The sequence below is a fragment of the Bacillus rossius genome, chromosome 5 (assembly GCF_032445375.1).
Source record: "Bacillus rossius redtenbacheri isolate Brsri chromosome 5, Brsri_v3, whole genome shotgun sequence".
In the NCBI taxonomy this organism is placed as follows: Eukaryota; Metazoa; Arthropoda; class Insecta; order Phasmatodea; family Bacillidae; genus Bacillus; species Bacillus rossius.
The window spans coordinates 78,700,102-78,721,521 of record NC_086333.1 but is presented as its reverse complement, the minus strand read 5'-3'; the positions used below and the strand labels follow the sequence as shown (position 1 = coordinate 78,721,521).

Here is a 21,420-nt window from a genome sequence, read left to right as displayed (position 1 = left end):
AACTTGGTAGTCCACAGTGTCATTTTCTGGGAACATGTTGAGTGAGAGGCTAGGACTAGACCGCCGTGACTGAGAGGGAGGCTGCATCCTAGCACGGACGAGGGGAACATTGATGCCTGTAACTTTTATAAGCATGGAAGGGGGGATTTGTTTTGAATTTGGAACTGTGCTGGATAGAAAAAGAAACAGTTGGTATATTTCTCTTCCAGCAAAGTAGTAAACTCTATTTATCTCCATCGCCAAAAGAAAGCTTTAGCAGTTAGTAATGTGTAACTTGTGTGGTCTGCCTCATGCTAAGATTGCAATACAGTGAACAACCCCCATTGTTGCCAGACTGATACTACCCCTAACATTAAATATGTTGTTTTGTATACTATTTATAGTTATATGTTTTGATATTTTTAAAACCTATTTTATGACTTTCCTGATTATACTAAACACAAATAATTATTTCACAGGAGAAACTATTTGTAGCTGTAGGTAAATATCAATAACAAGGCATTCCATTAAATTATGTCCTATGCTCAAATTTGTAACTTTTAGTTTTGTCTCCTTTGAAGTAAAAATTTAAATTAATCAGATGATGCTCTCACGGAAATGCAACAATAAAAAGAAATTTCAAAAATTCTCAATCCATATTTTCCTTTATAAAATACAGTGTTTAGTGTACATTTAAAAATTTCTGTAAATACTTTAAACTTGATGTAAGCTTTTGGACATACGCCATTGCTAAGCACATGTATGTCTGTAGAAGAAAACTACAAAAAACACAAAAGTTTTGTTGTGTTTTTGTCTCGTTTCAACTGTTGTGCTGAATTTTTTTGGGTTCAATATTTTTGTCGTCATCATTTGTGTTTGTTTTTTTTTTTTTTTTTTTTTCGTTCTGTTAGTCCATTTTTTTTTTTTTTTTTTTTTGTTTGTTGACCATATTGCTGTTATGGAATATTATGTGGTGTTTATATCCTGTTGACAACAGCAATTTTTTGCTTAATTTGTGTTTTTTGTAGTTTTCTTCTACAGACATAAATGTGCTTAGCAATGGCGTATGTCCAAAAGCTTAGATCAAGTCATGCACTCCCATTGCACAAATCTTTCAAAGATAAAATACTTTAAAGTTGTGTCTAAACGTATTGTGCTCTGTGGTGTATATCTGGCAACAGAGCACACACAAACAAGGACAACACTTACGGCAGAACTGTACATTGTAAAGAGTAAATGCCCAGTTAAGTGCCACTGCAAACTTAGGATGAGTGAGTCACTCTATAGCAATACGCAGGCTCATTGTACATTAACAATAGCTTCTTACAAAAAAATATATATTCTCCCTTGCTACAGGCTACACAAATCACTAGGAAAGTATGACCTACCTTGGTAGTCGAGAAATATGGTAGCACCAAGCTGCTAATGACTAGCTTAGTTCTTGGCAGTAAGTTTAGTGTGCGTGTGCCTCATGCAAGCTTGAAGTTCCACGTAATACATTTTCCGCAGAACCACATGAACCTGTCACAATTGGGCAACTTTACACGCAAGTTAAAGAAACTGCTCTAGACACTAGCTGTATTAGAATACATAGGGATGCATTTCTTAGCAAATGCAGCCACAATGTAAAGGACACATTTCTAATGGATGGATAGTATCCGAATACTTTAACTGCTAGCACCACCTGTTGGCAGTTGGTCGTACCAACGTGCACGTAGCCATTTTGAGTTGAGATTTCTAAGAATATTCAGCAAAACGTAAATAAATAACAAAGACCAATTTTAAAAATGTTAGCGAACAAAGTAAAAAAATTATTAATTTTGAAATGTTAAAAATACTGAAAATGAGCATTAAATAACCATGTAAATTATTTTATTAACATTAACATTATTTTATTAACATTAGGTCTATTTGAAAAATCAATGTTTTAAACAAATCTTGTTCCGGTAAACTTAAGTAATGTTATTTACAAACAAAATAAAACAAGATTCCGAAGCTAATGCATGTAAGGATGCAGCTGCATCCCTTTCGAGGATTATGAAGCAACGCAAAGAAGGCCGCGTCCACCGCGATGCACTTCTAGTAGATCCCGTTAGACTAGTGTTCAGGTGCAGCTCATGTTTTCCATCATCTTCCACATGCGTATGACCAGCAAGAAGGAACTTATGGTTAGGGACGGGAAAAATTGGCGGGTTCAATGACCTGCAGGATGAACTCCATAGTTCTACATACACTCGGTCAAATGCCACCCACTCATTGGCTGCTGTCTTGTGAGACGTCCCAACGTAGCAGCCTGAGATTTGATAAAGCTTTGGTCGGGTGTTTCTCATTGGCCCAGTCATTCAGTTGAGTTGTAAGCCAATAGCAGAGGCAGCACAGGTATAACTAATTGTATTTTAGCCTATCGCGAAATGAATTTGCGAATTTTTCCGGTTTCTACTCATGGTTAATTCCTTGTGCAGCCACAGGTACGGAACTGGACTTATATTAGTTTAGATAAATTTTTCAGACATTGGCTGGTCTTGCCAATATATTCAGAACAATTTTTAAGTGAGTTATTAAGTTATTGTTCAATAATAAAGTAACTTTAAACGCATAACCTGCAATCAAATAAATATTTGCACTAAAGCTGGACTCGCAGTAATAATTTCATCCGGCAAAATCTTCCCAAGCCTTAACTTTCGATGGACAGCAGAGTAAATTATAACCTCCAAAATGTTAGCAATGTATTGCCTGCAACCTTTATTATCTACACGGTTTTGAAGTTTATTTAATTACTTCCATTAAATGTATCTAACTTACATTTGGACACATTTTTGAGTTTGGTGTTTGACACAAAAATTGAACAACACACGGAACTGCAATAAAAATTTGAGTTTAATGATTTATAAGTGCCTATCTAGCATGATCATCATATATTCTTCTTCTACAAGAGAAATTTTCACCACTATTTAAGCCTTCTAGTCTGTGGGTAGCATCAAAATAAAATAAAGTATTCGATGGATGTGTGGAGCAATGTGAATTGCTTTGCTTTTTGACATATGCAACAGATCATTTAGAGTCCACCTTAAGGCTTGTTTTGCTCTGAGGTACATAAATATTCCTCATGCTAAAATTAAATATTTCACTAATTGGTACCATACAGGTAGACATGAAGCCTTCAAAATGATCCGACAAGAAGTTAAGAGATGGGATAGGACCCTAGATTCGACTGACACACTGTCTCTAACGGAAATGTGAAATGGGAACACTTAAAGTCATAAAGTGTATTATTATAATTATTACTATACACAATTGGCTTAGATCAGGATCAAGCAGCGTTGACTTTCACCAGCAGATGTGGATGTTCAGGTTATGCTTTTTTTTAAATTGTAAAATAATAACCTTACATTGTCATCAGTGATAAAATTACATGAGAAAATTATGTTTCAAGAAACACATTTTGGTATGCAAAGACATTTGGATTAGCACATTCTGCTGGGCCACAGTTGTAACCTAACTCGCGAGTTTTATTCCTGAATGTGTCCGAACAGCTTCCCATTAAGGTTACAGATCACCAGCTGGTTTATTAAACGAGCCTTGCGCGAGGCTAGACACAGTTGCGTAACGTGGAACAAGCACTTTACTTGACATGACTCGACTCTACATTTTCTTGTTTACGAAAAACCTCATTACCTGGTTTACAGCTGATGGAAAGTCTTTTAATTCTGATTGATGATCAAAACAAAAAAAAAAATTAAATAAAGACAGAATAAATCTGGGTGTAATGCACGTGTGATAGAAGTTATACCTTTTTAATACTAAAATTAATAACAATACAATTTTTTTATATATATTTTTCACATCATAGAGGACATAAAAAAGTAAACTATTTCTATATATAAAGTTACAACCAATGTGGGAAGAATTGGGTTCGTAAGGGATAGTCCAAATGAGTCTTATTACAGTTTTATTAATTACTAATATTTACATTAATAATAAATAATTGTACTTAAAATTGTTTATTCGGAAGTCACTCAATGTCTGCCAAGTTCCACAGTTCGCACTCCTCACTGGAGCTAGGCTTGACAGTGGTTCGCCTATTACCTCGCGCCTGTCCACACACACAGTCTCGCGCCACTCAGTCGCCGCACTCTCATGATCCAATCGACCTCCGCGTTGCACCACTCTCAGGGGGGAATCCCTCACCGTCTTCGCCGATGTCGCACTTCCCTTTACTCGGAATCCACTTCGGAACTCTCACCACACTGTCGCTGAACTCACGCGGCACACTTCGCCTCACTCCTCGCAGAACTCACCATGGAACTCTGTCACCGTAACTGCCGCAGAGGCCAGCGTCGCTGCTTAAGTAGTCTTAGACGCCCTTCTCGAACCGACGAGAGCAGTTGTGACGAGTCGCGTCATCCTGGGCCGACCCGACTCCCGAACAGTCCAGTAGGGCAGCATCCATTCTCGCTACTTTGTGGGGCCACTTAGCGATACACAACGGCGCCGAGGCAGGAAGATGCACGGGGAGCGTAGGGGGGTAGCGACAACCGTTGTAATTCCGGCCATAAAGTTTTTACATCAAATGTTAGGCATCTTTGGAAGTTCTAGGAACATAACCTGGGACATTAACAATGTTCTCCATGAGTAAATGTGATTTTATGGATGAACATTTTGTTTAACGGACAATTTCTGGGAACCTCTTCGTTGAGGACTTGCCCTAAAAAGGTTTTAAAAATTTCCCAGGGATGGATTTTAAATGTGCTCACATCCATATGTTTTATCCCAGGTAATGTGCACTTTACAACTCTACTTCAGACACAGCAGTTGTGTAGTAACTTTGGGTTTCTAAGTTGTAAAGCTAATTTTCTCAAGTAATATTAAGATTATTTCTTGTTATGTCCATTTAAGTGTACAAAATGTATTCCAGGATAGTTTCACTCCAAAGTTTCAGTTGCTCACTGATATGCTTGATCGCGATGTTCACAAAAGCTTATATGTATACCTGTATGATATATATCAGCTATCCCACACGGACAAATAAAAAAAAAAATCACCAAAAAGTGAGCTCTGGGTGTGCACAGTAATTTGGGCTCAGATTTGTAATGAATGGGACACCAAAATATGTTCCATAAAATTAAGGCACCGGCAGTGACTTTTATCCAAGGGTTTGGGAGCAGCAATTTGCATTAGGAATTAAGTTAAGTTATAGGTCTAGCATATTCAGTGCCTAAAACCTTATTTTTGTGTCTTGGAATACCTGACAAAGTTATAAAACTTGTTTTTAGTTGCACCAAATAAAGTACTCTTCATAACATACCTACCTTTTGGTAGTTTCACTGCTCCTTTTTTTCTTTTTAAAGGGTTTCCGTAGCTCTGAATATTTGAGTTGGACCTTGAGTTGATCATTATCAGTGTTCCGGCTTTCTACTACAAAATATTTATAGTAGTGCTAAAACTTTTTTTGTAAGAGCAATAATACTAAACAAAACAATAATCATTACTTGAGAACCTTTGAACTAAAACTTTAATTTAGTTAATGACATAATGATTGTATTTACTCCATAACTATCAGTGTTTCTAACAGACATTTAGAAATACATTTTGTAAAAACTTTTGTATAGCTAATTGAAGTAAATTCAGACCACTTGCGAGGAGACCTAGCCACCCCCCCCCCCCCCTCCCCCCTGCTGCAGACACTGAGATGAGTGGTTCGTGGTGTGGGTGGTTGTGATTGGTGCGTGCTGTTCACAGGCTGGTGGATGACATGTAGCCCCTTGGAGCGGGCCAGTAAGTACCACCTTCGCCGTTCTGTGTGTGCCAGTCCCGTTGTGTGTGCGAGTGCTGCCTTGCTTGGCTTCGTTTGGCTTGCATCTTTTGTTGCATAGAATGTGCATCATGAATATTGTGCTCGCTACTTCGGGTACGTTAACATAATAATCAGTAATACACCTGAGAATCAACCAATACACTGACAGAATAAGCATCCGCAAAATAGTGGAAGTTGTCTGCCACTAGTTTATTCAATACTTAACTCTGCATAAGAATATTTTAACTTTATAAATTTTTCTCTTAATTGGAACAAAAATTAATTTCAAACTAAATAAAAATTTCTGATATATGCTAACAATAACTTGTACAAGCATTTACAAACTTTAAAAAACTGAACTACCCACTGCATTTTTGAAAAGTCATGGCCATACATGTTTTGTTTGTCTAACACTAATTAGGCTGCCTATTTAATTGTTGTGTTCTGATTGTAGTATATTTAACAAAAAATTGAAAATTACAATTTTTATTTCCTTTAAACAAAAAAGATATGATTGTTATTTTGCATGCTGCTATATAAAATGCTCTCCCATTTTATGGGTGCAGAGTAGTTGTCAGAATAATCAGAAAGTTTTCTAATTGGTTTTGAGGACAGTTTCACATGTGAAACAGATTTTTTTTAAAAATATAATCTCTTATACTCTAAGTAACTGCATTGTAAAATTTTATTTTTTTCTTCAGTGGCCAATGGTGTATAGACAGGTAAAAATAAAGTAAAATAGAAAATATATATAACTACAAATTTCTGAAGTAGGTATTAATTTATAAATTGGTAACTGTTTTGAACACTTTGAAAGAAACTCATTAAGAAATGGACACATTTCATCATCATAACATTAGCTTACGCTGCTTTTACTGTTACATGCCATGTAATAAATTGTATTGTTTGAAATTTATAACTAAACAAACTGTTATTTTACTATTGTGTAGCACCATAGACCCTCTTCCCTCCTGAAAGAGCGTGAATTTAACTCCGACCTCCCGATATGCTCTTTTCACTGGCGTATGTCCATAGAGGAAAAAAAATATCTACATACTTGATACAAAGGCACATAAACCAGCAGTGTGCACATTAATATATTGGTAAAGTTATGTGTATAGCGTGTATTATTTAATGTTACCTCTACTGACTCCATCAATGCTTCTGTTAGAAATTAAACTCTTTCTGGCTTCAGTTTTTACATTAAATAATGAGCAATGTATTTAAATTTCTATATAACACTAAAACTACATTTATATTTTATATATATTTTAAGTATATTTAATACATTTTCCCTTAAAAAATTGTACACAAAAAATAATGTGATTAATTAATGTATTTATTTAATAATGCAAGTATTTATTTAGCCTGTTAATGTGTGCTCTCATTAAATGGTCTAGTATATATACTGATTGTATTACTAAAACATATTATAATTGAGCAAGTACTTACCTCCCAGCTGACAATATCCATATCATTAATTTGACAGTATTTAATAAATTGCATGAATAAAACAAGTGGACTTGTAGCATGTCACTCTAATAGTGGCAAGATTCAGTATTTCTCACATTTCAATAAAGTTGCGTGTTTGCAAATGTTTTTATGTAGGTATTCAAATTATTATAGTAAAATTTTAAGGGTTAGCATAACCCCAGGACATGAACAATGCCTCATATAATAATTTAGTTGTAAAAGGCGGAAGAATGAATATGTATACAGAACTGGTACAAATTAAAATAAGTCTAATATTTTTCAGTAACCTGATCATTAAAAAAAATTTACTGACTACTCAAAAACTGGCTGCCTAGGCTTTTAAGCTTTAAGCTTAGCAGCTCACCACAGAAGTTTGTCACAGTTGTGCATTTTTGCCTTATTTACACACATGATGCTTTCTTATACATCCAGACGTATTGTGGGCTCTATTTTTATCATATTGCACTAACTACTAGTATTGGTTTCGTTTGCAACAACTTTACTTCAAACCTGATCAGTACCCGCCTTTGGCTAATGTGAGGTCTTCTTACTCATATATTTCAAGACTGATATTCATCTTCGAAACATTTCAATTCCTGCACCATCTCATGCTTTTCCCCCATTTTTTTGTAGCAAGTGCCCAAACTTCTCTTCTTTCTCTTAGGACCTTGTTAGTAATGGTCACATTTGCTCCACTGCCCATGTCAATGCTGCATTGTCTGCCTTGTAAATGATCATCACTATTGACATCAAAATGCTTTGCATGCAGACTTCAAACTTCACTGCAGCTGAACAAAATATGTAAGAATTATTCAACCTGCTACAAGTTTTACATTGCACTATTTTAGTTTTCTTGAAACATCTTTCTTTCGGGCCAGGATCCAAATTTTTAAATCATTTTAACTTGTCTGCCATGTATACATAAGGACATTAAATCAATTCTTTCTTTCTTCTGAAGTGCAATTAATTCTGACAGCAGTTTAACTGAATCGTGATTGGAAAAGTAAACTGAACGGAGCATTTGTATCCATAGCTCAGTCTTTCATCGAGGTCCACCGGTTCTTCCATTAGTTGCATCAGTTCTCCGGAAGGTTGAGACACTGTTGCAGTTTTTTTTACCACTTAACGATTTCCATGTGGTTCAATTACTTTTACCTTTTCCACCATAACATCGTAACAGGTAGCTTTTTTTAAATTTCATTCCAGATCCCGCAGTTCGGGAAGGGATCTGAGAGTTCACAGATGCAACTATCGGGACTGAATTGTCAGCTGGCCGGAGGGAACTGAGGTCCAGGACTCAGTTCAAATACTGGAGGTCTTGCCGGACACAACTGCTCAGTTACTTCGGTTAATCGTTCAGACATGACGTCACATATGGAAAACTGACAACCATGCAAGTGTAAAGCGCCCCCCCCCCCCCCCCCCCCCCCCCCCCCCCCTTTTTCCCCTATCTGTGGTCTTCACTCCTGTACACACACACAGCTCATGGGGCCCTGGTTGGCTGTTTTAAAAGCTGTAAGAACTGAGTTGTTGCATTTGAGCCTGTTTTTCTTGGGAACAATTACGACAGATATAGCTTTGTTACAGGCTGGAGCGCGCCCTGTGGTATTCCAGAGAAATGTGGGTCTAGATGAAAAAAATAAATACCCTACTGTACCTCTTCATTACTGATATACTGCTCTTATGTTACATCATTATTATGTATAATTATGTGTTATGTGAACACTTCCTCAGGTTTTGCCCCAACAGTGATTCGGTTTGGTATGGTACTGTATCAGTATATATCTGTAATATTCAAATTAATTATTATAATATATTTCTCAAAAAATAGAACTGGCATGCCAACAATTATTTGTAGCATTTAAAATGCACCCCAACTTAAAAAGAAAGTATGAGAACAACTGGGTTAGAGTCCTCTTATAAAGACAGTTTAGCCTTCATAAACATGCATAAAAAATTATTTTTTGCAATTATTGTCACGGGCAGCTACAGTTTTTAACTGCAGGCTCACAAGTCACAAGCATTATGCTCGGTTGAAAACACAACAGTTATTTGTTGCAGGATGTACGAAGATGACACGGAAGGCGAAGACGTCCTCTCCCCCAACCTAGACAACATTGTTACCAACAACAACCACCCTGCGGTGAAAGCCGTCATGGTTAATGGAACCTGGAAAAGCCCAAGTTTCAAAGTCACGGACTTCGACGTGGAAGATGAAGACTATGCGGACTATGCAGCAGACAGCGACGACTGCTCCGTGTGACGATCCATGATACACGCATGTCTTTGTTCGGATACGTGCTACACACTTGATGACAGTGCTGAAAACCTCAGAGACACAAGAAATAATTGGTGACAATTTTTGAGGAAAAGCGAAGTATTAGTTTTGTGTGAGTTGTTAACACTTCAGTGTGCAAGTTATTAGACGAGCATTTTTAAGAACCTTTTTTTTTCTAACTCAATGACTTAATGTTTGTTCACTGTTATTTGAGAATGGTTGAGACTATTTCTTTTAATTTTTGTGAGAAGACATTTACATGAACTGTGTGAAATACATGCACCTGGGTGCATTCAAGGATAAAATGCATGTTGTGCCTTGCACATTAGTGCATTTTATATATAACAGACTCAACATTCAATTATCGAGTAATTCTCTAGCATTTGTAAAACATTTACATGTGAGTCAAGTCTAAAAGAAAAGAAAAACATTTTGTATTTCAGAGCAACTTGCGATGCCTGTTATGATATTCCTGAAAACGTGTGTTAACATATTTAGCAATTAATCATGTACATAGCAATCTCCTTTTAAATGTTGTTTATAAAGTTCTATCAAAGTGTTATCTCTGACAGCAACTTAATGACACAAATATGATTCAGTTAAGTTTTTTTTTGTTTGGCAGAATGCGTTTAGTAGCATCAACGACACAGTCTATTGAATGCACAGAAATAATCCATTAAAAGTTAATGATCAAGACACATTAAACACTATTATTTTACAGACACCAGATGCAACCACAACCTGGAAATAAACTCCTAATGACACAATATGAGCACCAACACTGTGCCTTCTCTATCATGCGAGTTGACACTAGACTCCAACCAACACTTACAGATTTGCAAAAGAAAATACGCCTGTAAACATATATAACACACAGAATCTGTAAAGACTAATGGGCTGAACACCAGTCTGTGTTCATTTCAAATGTAATTTTACATTTCTCTTTTGACTATTGAGTACTCTTTATATACATATGCCTTATTGCCAGTACAATCCACACCAGAACACATTTTACTGACGCATTGGATCTCATCTAGTCTGAAAATAAATGTGTTCTTAAAGGACTTCATAGCAAATAACCAGAACTTAACCAATGGGCGACTAAGAACATCTACATGATCACCTATTCCTTAGCTGCATTTGTCTGTATTAAATCTGCTATGGGCTATAAAATGCATACACATAACAAAACTTAGCTTGCAACATTTTTGGCAACTAAACTAGGGGAATACAATTCCAGAGGCACTATTGCCATGTCTATAGCTGAATTTGATATTAAAAGGGTGTTTAGTTAAAAAAAGAAATACTATGTTAGCAGTGGAAATCAAAGCTACATATTTTAACCATTCTGAAGGAAATCAAGATTTTTTTTTGTCAGATATTCCAGCAAAGAAAACTAACAAGCTAACTGAAATGTCCACAAATCAATTAACTCACACTAATCCCTTTATAAGACTAGGACAAGGAACTGCGAATGACATTTACCCTCAGTGATTTGACATTTCAAGTTCTTAAACTTCTCATGTTTATGGATAGAAAATGAAGTTTTATCAAATTCATGAGCATTTATTACAACTTACCAAAGACAATTCAATCTACACATTAAGTGTAATCAACTTTTAAATAGTTTAAGTAACCTAACTAGTTCGCTGTTAAAGATAAAGTTTTTATGTGATGCTTTGCACACACGAAGATAGTTTTATTTAAATATATGTTAATTTAGTGTACAATATATACATGAAAATTATAAATAAAAAAGTCTTTATGTTAACCAACTACCTGTAGATGAGCTATCATCTTGTATCGTGAAACAAAATTCTGCAAACCTTGGAACAGGATCCATTTTGAAAAATATAAAACTCATCATAACTTACGCCTTTGCTAACACCATCAACTATTACTGACATGCCTTAGCACATCTTGAGCTGCTAAACTGTAAGTAGCCATCACACACATCACTCGACATACATGAATGTTTTATACATTAAGGCATGGTCTCACACACTATGTTGACCACATCCCCCCCCCCCCCCCCCCCCCCCCATTTTATCATCAGTATCATAATTTAAGGGTTCTTTATGAAATCCTAACAAGATACATACTTCCCTTGCATTTGCTATTCTTTATCACCATTTTTTTTTTAAAGATATTCACAGATTATAATCATGGTGTCTGCCAATCTAGAGCTACAAAATTCCCAACTTTCCTGGATTATTTGTAAGACGTTAAGTTAGGCCTGTAATAGAAGAGTTTAGAAAACTTGACAGACACATGTCCCGGGGTGACCCGCCGAGATGTAAAAAATACACGGACGATCAAAACACTGCAATGTGAACTCGACTGAGAAAACTGTAGAAAAGAAAATTGTTGGTGGATGCATCCAGCCCAGTTCATTTTAAAGTTTGGTCACCATACTTTCACAATGATGCAATGTGCTTTGCAAATAACCACAAGTAATCAACTGCATAGCCAGTAAATCCAATGGCAATTTTTTATATAAGTTACATGTCCTACTATCAATTGTAATGTAGTCACATAGTCCACATATTCATTAGGAATAACGAATAAGTAACATGGTTGTTCATGGTTAGCATTTGATATTGTATTATATAATTTCCTAAATTATGTATTTCTAATTGTTACAATATTCTATTTCAGATTATTGATTAGTAGGCAGTATATTTACGCAAGCTATAAAGCTCCTTTCTTATTTATTCGAATTCATATGCCCTCTCACCACCCGAAATAAGTCCCTAGTGATATCCATGCTTATTGCATAATTAACAGTCACATATAACTTGTATACAGGCTGGTAAATAGCTTGTTTACTTTGCGCCGTCTGACAGCATGAATCCGCCATGTTTAACATGCTCAGTCTATTAGGGGCCTTATATCCCCTATGGCACATTCACAGTGGAGCCTTATCGAGCCACCAAACAAAAACTAACAGTCAAAGCTTGTTCAGCAAATTTAAAGATACAAGTTTTAAATTGCATAGCATTTTTACCCTTTCAAAAACTTTGCCACCACCATCGCTTATGATGTGTCACATAATTGGTTACAAGTTACAAGAAATGTACTAGCACTTGAATATTATTTTATACAACAATTCTAACTAAACGAGATTGTTTAGAAAGTGTGTTTTTATATATATTACTAAAAAGAATTCAGAGTTCTGAGATTCTGGGATATTCGTGCAACCACAGACAAATTGCTTACTGAGGCTATACCACAGCGTATCCTACATGTAACAACAGTAAGTGGGGATTACACCATGCTGCAGATACCACATTGTGCTATTGTGCACGGGCCGTGTTTTCACACAAGTCAAGGGAGGGTTGTTTTGTCAGCCGAGGGAGACTTGAGGTACATCTTGCACAAATAACTAAATGTAGCTGATACACACCTCTTATTACCCCATGTCAAGCTACCTTTCACTGCAAACCACAATTTTTTATTATACATTTAAAACATATAAAACATATTCCGTAGAGAAAAATTACGAAAGGCAAACTATTCAGCATGGCATAAATAAACACAACAAAAACAACACGAATGTATATGTGCATCGGGTGTAAACCAATTTAAATTTTAATAAAAATCAAATCAATGTCATCACTAGAGTTAGGATGTATGAAATGAAAGTTTGAAAGATAAGATTTGTTATGTCAATCACAAACAAGTCACAAGCAACAATGGTAGCCTTGATAATTATTTTTATTGATATATTTAAATTAGGGATGGGGCGAATCCTGATTTCCTCGAATCCGAATCCTAACTCGAATCCTCGACTGGAATTGCCGAATCTCGAACCCAAACCCGAATCTTTTAATAGATGATGTCCACATATCTAATGTAAGTGAGATGTATTCTGATTGCACTAAAAGTCCCTTGACTTTATCACATGTAGATTGGTACATTTCTGGTATAAGTGTATATAAAGACAACAATTTTTTCTTGAGAAATTTCAGTTTTAGTACAGATTAGCGGTTAGGATTTTTTCTATAAATAAGCTAGAGGACTGCGAGCCTAAGAATTTTACTTCGAGCCGAGCTCGAGCTTTTGTGGTACAGTTACACTTTTGGGAAATTATTTTTATCTTAAACTTAATATCATGTTTGAATAAAGTATTAAAATGAAGTGGGCTTATTAATTTTGGGTAACTATTTACAGAGTGTGTTTACATTTTGCACTGCTAGAAAAAAAATAACTTTTTTTTTCATTGAATCTTACCTGTTTCCATTGGTTCATTAGTAACTGATATCATCCAACTAACATAACCAAGTATATGTTTGTGTAAATGTAACATATCTTTGGAAAAATATCACCCTTGTCAATTTTTCTGGAGTCCTTACTGAGCTTCAACAAACTTAGCACCAAAAATCATGTTGTTTGAAAAGTACATTCACATTGTTTCAACATTTCCACTTTTCAGCACAATAATTCTGAGAGAGATTGTCACACAGTATTAAATTCTGTTCTTTAATCTATCATTCAGAACAATAATTTGTTCTGCACGTTCATGAGTTAAATTAGCTCTACGATTGGAGATAGTGTTTCCAGCAGAAGAGAAGCGTCTCTCGCTGGCAACCTGCGTGGCTGGAATGCTTTAGTAAAATTGCTTAACCTCAAAATTAGTGTCATAAATACATATCTGTAACTGGTCATTAAAGTTTAATCAATTGAAAGTAATAAAAATAAAAACATTTTACTTCATTCAATTTACACTTGCAAAAAAAACATACACACAATAAACCTACATGGAAATTAAAGTCTTTTTCAATATCCTGAAGTCTGAAGTATGTTTACTCATGTCATTAAATGTAGAGCTGTATTGAAGAAGCCGATTTTGCCAATATTTAGTTGAATCGGCATTTCTGCCGACTTCCGATACAGTACGCTCGTTAATTTTCGGCCGATATTACTGAAAAACGAAAGAGACTGCCATAACCTAAAAATCCACGAGTACCATTTTCACTTTTCGTAGTAGTACTGCATTCTTTCAGATCGCATTATTTCTTAGCAACATGTGCCAACCGTACATATCAAAGAATAACATCATCTTTTTTTTAAACAATGTTCTTTAATTTAATATGTCATAAATAAATAATACATTACTATCACGGTAAATATACATCTCAGTTGTTGCGGTAACTATAGTGCAAATATGGTAGCTATCATGCTTCTGTAGTAATTATGGTATTCTACAAAGAATCTTTAGTTCTTTTTATGGTAATTATCTTAAAATAACTATTGGGTTTGTACTGTAGTTATGGTACATCATCCATATTTCTTCGTATGTTGTTCATTTGTCTTTTCTTCATATTTACGTGTGCCATTATTTGAGACAAGAAGTTTCAGAAAACATTTTAACGGACATTATATCACACATTTAATGGCGTAAATGACGAGACCTCGGGCAAATTAAACGCTTTATACGGAAAAACCTACCATGCGGGACCTCGTAAGCGAGTTTTACTGTATTTTTTTCCCGTAAATAGTAAAAACCGAATCCTTTGACGAATCCTATATCAGACCCGCCGAACCTTCGAATCCCTAGGATTCGGCGGATTCGGCGAATATTGGATTCGGTCGCCCCATCCCTAATTTAAATGTAAAAGGACAAAACTGGAGCAACTAATTACAATCATTAACTAGTAATCCGATGCACTGACCTCAAACAAACTGCCACACAAACAACTAACACAGAATTTGTTTAATTTAACTCTGATGGTTGCACAGAAAACTAATACGTAAAACCCCATTGTTACAACACCTCATGGTTACCGGGAACGTCGTAATAGAGAGGGGGTCATAATAAACATTTAGGACCATGAGGCTCACTAATGTGTTCTGTCATCTCTAGCACAAAGTAGAAAAGTTTTCAAAATCAAAAATAAATTTATTTTAACAGTAGACATATTCTGAAAAGGAAAGATACCCAAGAAAAGTATATTCGACCAACAATTGTTTCACCAAAAGAGCACTTAAGTCCATTTGATATGATTACATAAGGAAAATTAAATCATTTCCCTTAAAATGTTGTTCATTAGATGTGGACATCATTACTTGCGCCACTTTTTACAATCCAATTATGTTACACTAATTATCTGTAGAAAATACTAGGTACAGAACAATAAATGCAAGGGAAGTACTCGTTAAGATTTCAGAAATAACCCTTAAATCATAACCATGATTAAAAAAATCAACATGTTAAGTACAAAAGAAAATAAAGAATTTTTTTTTTACAATAAATGTATTCTGGTTTTTAAGTTCTCAGTATTTTTGGTGGCATTTTCAGAACCAAAACCATCCCCAACACACACCTAATAGCTTGTTCTGTATTTAACTACAGAAATTAAAATGTATGAATTTAATTTCACTTGACAATATGACATCTAACAAAACACCAATTAACTGCCATAACTGTTATGAAATGACTTTATATATATTATATATAAATCATTATTACCTGTCAGAAATTTGCAAACACACACTTTCCACTTTCAAAGTTATGAACTGAATAAGGGTTTACTGAAGATGCAATTTCTCTACTAGGGGCAATGTGAAATGATAATCGCCAACACTTAGTGGTGATAGTTAAGTGCACTGTCTCCTGCTAAAACCCAAAGAGTTGTTAATGTATCCATGTAAAATGCATAAATGTAGAAAAGTTACTGAGAAAAATTCTCAATAGCATATTGTCTGTTATTTTGGTGTATTTCATACTGCATATCATTTTAATATGAAATGTGGAGTGAACTTAATGTTAGAACCAGTATATTTTAACAGTTTGCTAAAAGATATTAAAAAGAAGAAAAAAATTGTGGTCTCATTTCAATGATTTGTCTTAATCAAATTTTTTTCCAGCAATCCTCAAACTAACCTCCTCACCACATTTAGCAAGTGCTAAACACAACTGCCAGGTCTATTGCAGATCTTTTACAGCAGCGACGACCAAGTTCGCTCTTTTCGAAGGCAAGTGATATACTTTTTCCAAATAATCTGAGGGCCACACACACATGAATAATATTACATTTTTAACAACCATTTCTCGATGTCGTATTATTCTGCGCAGTAACCAACAAATTCAATACGAGGAATGTAATAAATTATTAATTTATACATATTCAAAACAAATACTACAGAAAAATCCTTTTCATTTAAGAATAGTCACCATAAAATATAATTACAAAATCAAAAAATAACTTAATGTAAAACCAATATTAACTTATGAAGTATATTTGAAACATGAACACACTACGAACATTGCACATAACTAAGCATCTTTTCAAATATCTTGAAAACATGTTGTTGGGAAAATTCTGAAATACTATGTTAAGAATTCTGCTTTTTCTGTTAAATGATTGAAGTATACAACACCCAATGAACATAAAAGTATTAACATTTATAAGGAATAATTTGACTCTCTTTCTCCCATTTAATGTACAGGTTAAATGAACCAAATAATTTTAACTACATGTACTTAGTAGAATCTTAACTCTGCTATACATATATTGTGCAACTGCAAATTAATGTTAACAGACCCTTAGAAATATTACCAAACGGGTACAGTTTAAGGATTTGTTAATAGTGCTCTCTCTATCCTCCTGAAGGGGCATATGGTTGGGTTGTTCGTTGGTAGAAACACTAGCCTGTACATTATCATATTTTTCTATCGCTGGGTTCCAAAAACGTACAAATTTTTTAATTTGATAGAAAAATAAAAAAAAGGTGCGACTAAAGCAAGTATACCTGATGTCACAATATCAAGCCGTGAACAGTTGATAGGAATTAATGACTGTACCAAATAAATAACCCTACTATTAAAACCAACCTATATATAATATATATAAAATTGAACAGAATACTTTCGGTGAAAAGAATTTATTTGCGTAACCTATGCGGCAAAATATTTTTAATCGCGTAACTTTGAATATACATACTGTGAAATGATTTTAAAATAGTACAACCTTGACACTTCTCTTATTTTTAAACTATAAACAGATTTTTTTTGCAAAATGAATAAATTCAAAATTATTTCCACACTGTGAAACAATCAATAAAGTTCAGAGCTTGATTTCAATTAGCCTGTGAAAGACAAAACGGAACCATTCAATGTGAATTAAAGTGATACAGATAGTGAAATTCAAAGTGAAACTAAAATTTTATTGAAATTATTTTGGTCAAATTAAAGAAAATGGCCTGTTATCATCAGTGTCTGTTCTTACACAGAATAACTTACTTCAATCTCTGAGCTTTTCAGTAAAAGGTTTGTATCATTACATGGGTTAATTTTAGTTTCTCTTTTTAAATATGAAGTTGAGTTTTGGAAGTAGGTTGTCTTTGCTGTGTAGTCAGTCTTGTGTGGCAGTCTTTTGTATGGATATCAAGTTCTCATTTAAATAACAATAAAATTCTACATGAAAAGAAAAAAAAAACTGTTGTCCCCAAATTTCTTATAGGTAATTTTAATTAAATATTGCAAATATCCTCAACTTAAAATAATAGATGTCACACTTCCTTCAGCCAATTTCCCCGAGATTTTCATTACTAAAACATTTTCTTTCCTGTCTTTGCTGGGCTGTCTGATAAGATATACAAAATTGCACAACAAACAAGTTGCAATGATACCATTTTCATCAAAACTTTTACCAAACCTGACAGTCTAAATAAAAAAAAACATTTTAAAACTATTTTTTAATTTAATTCTAAACAGATTTAGTGACGAAAAAATGACATCTGTAAATAAAAGTTCGCCTTTATGGGAATAATTAGAAATAAACAGTGACAATTGAAGTTTGCTGTTTGTTACGCAATGTTAAAATTTCTCGTGGCGATGAAGGAAAAAAAAAAACAGGTAGTAGAAAAAAAACAAGCTTATCTTTTTCTTTTGTTTTTAATTACTTCATGTCAGGTAACCACAAAATATAAAAAAGTATAATTCAAGAATATTTTCTTATCGTTATTGGTGTGAATTTTAAATGCTTTCATATAAAACATAGTTTTTGAATAAACTTTTGACTCACCCAGATAATAAAAAATCATTTACTCCAAATTTTTGATTTTTTTATTACTTTCCTTAAGGCACGTTTGTAGCAGTTTTGTTATTGGTATCCCATTTTTTCTAGGTACTACTACCATGAAAAATCACATAAAAACAAAACATCTAGATGAATTCCGTGCACTGAATACAGATCCAGCTGCTGTTGTGCCACTACAATGCCTTTAGCCATCCCAGAGACAAGTTCGTCTTCAGGATCTGCAAAAAAGCAATTTGACTATAAAAACCATTCGAAAGTAAATTGCTTTGGGACGTTAATGACGCAAAAGCCAAGAGGTACCATTAATCAATAGCAGAAATGATTGCACTAGACAATGAGCCATCATCCATAGTAGAAAGAATGATTCACCAGACTCCTAGAACAAGTATATCCTGCTATAAATTGCCAAGCAACCTACAGCAGCGTGTATAGTGAAAGACTTTTTTCTGAAGCTGGCTGTGTCCATGAAGAAAAGCGAAACTGTTTGTTGCCTCTTAATGCAGAGAAATTGATATTCATTAACCGTAATTTGCCCTTAGAGCAGTACGAGTACTATTTATTTTTGTTGTAAAATGAAAATATGGTGATTATATTTGCTATGTAGATTAAATAAAGAAACCAAGTTTTATATATTTTTTTAATCCGGTATACGGCCGGATATTTGCTTATTATCCGGTATTCTGCCCGACTGTAAATTTAGGTTGGCTACGCCACATCTCGGATAGTTACCGGATATTCGTTTCATCACTACTACAGACACTTCCAATTGCTTTTGTACGTTATTGTGTACAATTGTTAATTTTTATCGATGAATTAATAAATGAATATTTTCTTTTATCATTCAATTGTTTAGTTTTACTTCTAGCACACCCATTTCCTTCCCAGGAATACTTCATTTTTTCATAAACTGTATGTCAAATTAAAATAATGTGAAAACACTTTTGTTAACTGTGCTTTCTTCCAAATTAAAAAGTAAATATAACATGATAAAACAACTTTAACGTGGAAATACTAACTCATTAAGTCTTTACACTTTACATTAGGTCTTTACACGAGAACACTAAAAGCAATAGACATCTACTTCAAATGTATGTTCACATGGGCTAGCTGCAGCTATATCTAGGCTAGAAAAAAATATGTTTGTGTAAAATACATTCAGAAAAAATTTGTTAGCTGCATAAGCTGGATGGTGTTTACAATTATCATTAGAATATATAGTTCAAGTAGTTTGACAAAATTACTAATATATTCTGCAGTCAAGAAACTTCCTCACCATTTTGAGAATAATGAAATACTAGGTGAAATTAAATAATTTTTTCTGAAAGAATTGTTCTGTACTTCATTTATTTCTCCTTATAAAAACTACATTGTAACATAAAAAATAAAACTTTGACAGCTAATAACGTAACAAGGATTATATGTATTTTTGTACTATAAACATACATGTAATGGGACAAATTTCCTTGAATGTAGGCATAGACTAAGACTGAATTCTATGTTTCACTGTACATTATTAATCAGCAGACTAACACAAAACATTGCAAGCCAGCGGGATGATAAAAAACTCAGCAGTTACAAACACTGCATATCAGGGAAGTACTCAATATCTGCTGATTACCACAATCCGTCATCAGAATTTTCCCAGACACATTACAATTACACACGTACACCATCATGCGCACCACAGTTACAACAGATGTGCAGTACTGGAAGCAGCGATGCTGTCGTCCGTCGAGAATGGCCGTGGAGCCTGGCAGGAACAGCTGAACCAACTAGGTACATAACAACTAGATGCTTTCAGATGTTCCTTACCACGCGGCACACCGTGAAGAGGCTACAGTCCAACGCAGATGACGCATCTAGCAAAAAGGAATTGAATCAATGAGGCACACGCACTTTTGGAGTCCTCGGTTCCAGGACAGGTTCGATAAAGCCATTTTCTGCCAAACTTTTCATATTAGAGAGAGAGAGACAGACAAAAAAAATAGGTCTCACAGTTATGAGTTCAGATTGTTTTGAGTGGCTTCTGGGTGTTTCGATTTTGGCTACCAGACTGCATTACTGCGCTGCCTGCATTTTTAGTTAGCTCTTGAGTTTATCTCTACTGTAGTTTCATTTCAGTCTAGTGTTTCAGATTTTATAGCGGGTTACATTTCCATAACAATTTTCTGAAGACCAACACTCGTCTGTATATTTCGTCCAATAGAGTTGACCCGGCAAAATCGTAAATCAAACACGTCTGTGGGCCACAACTCGCAGATTTAAGAAATTTCACTGCACTACAATTCGTAACTCAATTTGTCAACCAGAAATGTTCTAGGCATTATGAGAATTTGCTATGAGAACAAGGCTGTACATAACTTTGAGAAAAGAATTTTTCAAGATACTGTTTATTACGCACCGTAATGGATAGTAAAAGAACAGAGTCCACACCAATATCTAAACGTCCGTGACCAACTGCAGTGCGTGCTCCACGAACTGTCCGTGCATCGGCGCGCAGCAAGGACCACGGGCACCGTGAGGCAGGAAGAACCGAAGACACCCAGTTGAACACACTAGGTGCCTTCTGATGTTCCTTTCTCACGGCACGCGTCGCTGCAGGTGTCCCGGGAACAGCACTGGGACCCAGGCGCGTCTCCGCCGCACACGGCCTTCTTCAAATCGGAACAACACTCCACGTGGAACACTTTCTTCCAGCTTGGATTTGCATTCAAAAACTAACCCCATTACAACACACATACAGCATCAACCTGAATAAGGCCAACTTCGGTATGAGGTTGATACCTAATTTTAAAGTCTTGTCCTCTGAAAAATAATTTGTCGTTTATCTACATAATCACTTTCACTAAATC

At 34.9% G+C, this 21,420-nt stretch overlaps 1 protein-coding gene across 3 annotated transcripts in view; it reads left to right on the top strand.

Moving 5' to 3' along the window:
* LOC134532075 (serine/threonine-protein phosphatase 2A regulatory subunit B'' subunit beta-like) overlaps nt 1–11,559 on the top strand; it is a 191,862-nt gene extending 180,303 nt beyond the window's left edge. The window contains exons 12-13 of one of the 3 annotated variants that reach the window (XM_063368273.1): nt 5,719–5,754; nt 9,308–9,386. In XM_063368273.1, the coding sequence (XP_063224343.1) occupies nt 5,719–5,737 (19 nt within the window). In that variant the 3' untranslated portion in view covers nt 5,738–5,754; nt 9,308–9,386. Of the gene's footprint in view, nt 1–5,718; nt 5,755–9,307 lie in introns of all 3 variants that reach the window. The other 2 variants (XM_063368270.1, XM_063368272.1) reach the window with 2 other exon arrangements.
* Nucleotides 11,560–21,420: the final 9,861 nt, after the last annotated feature.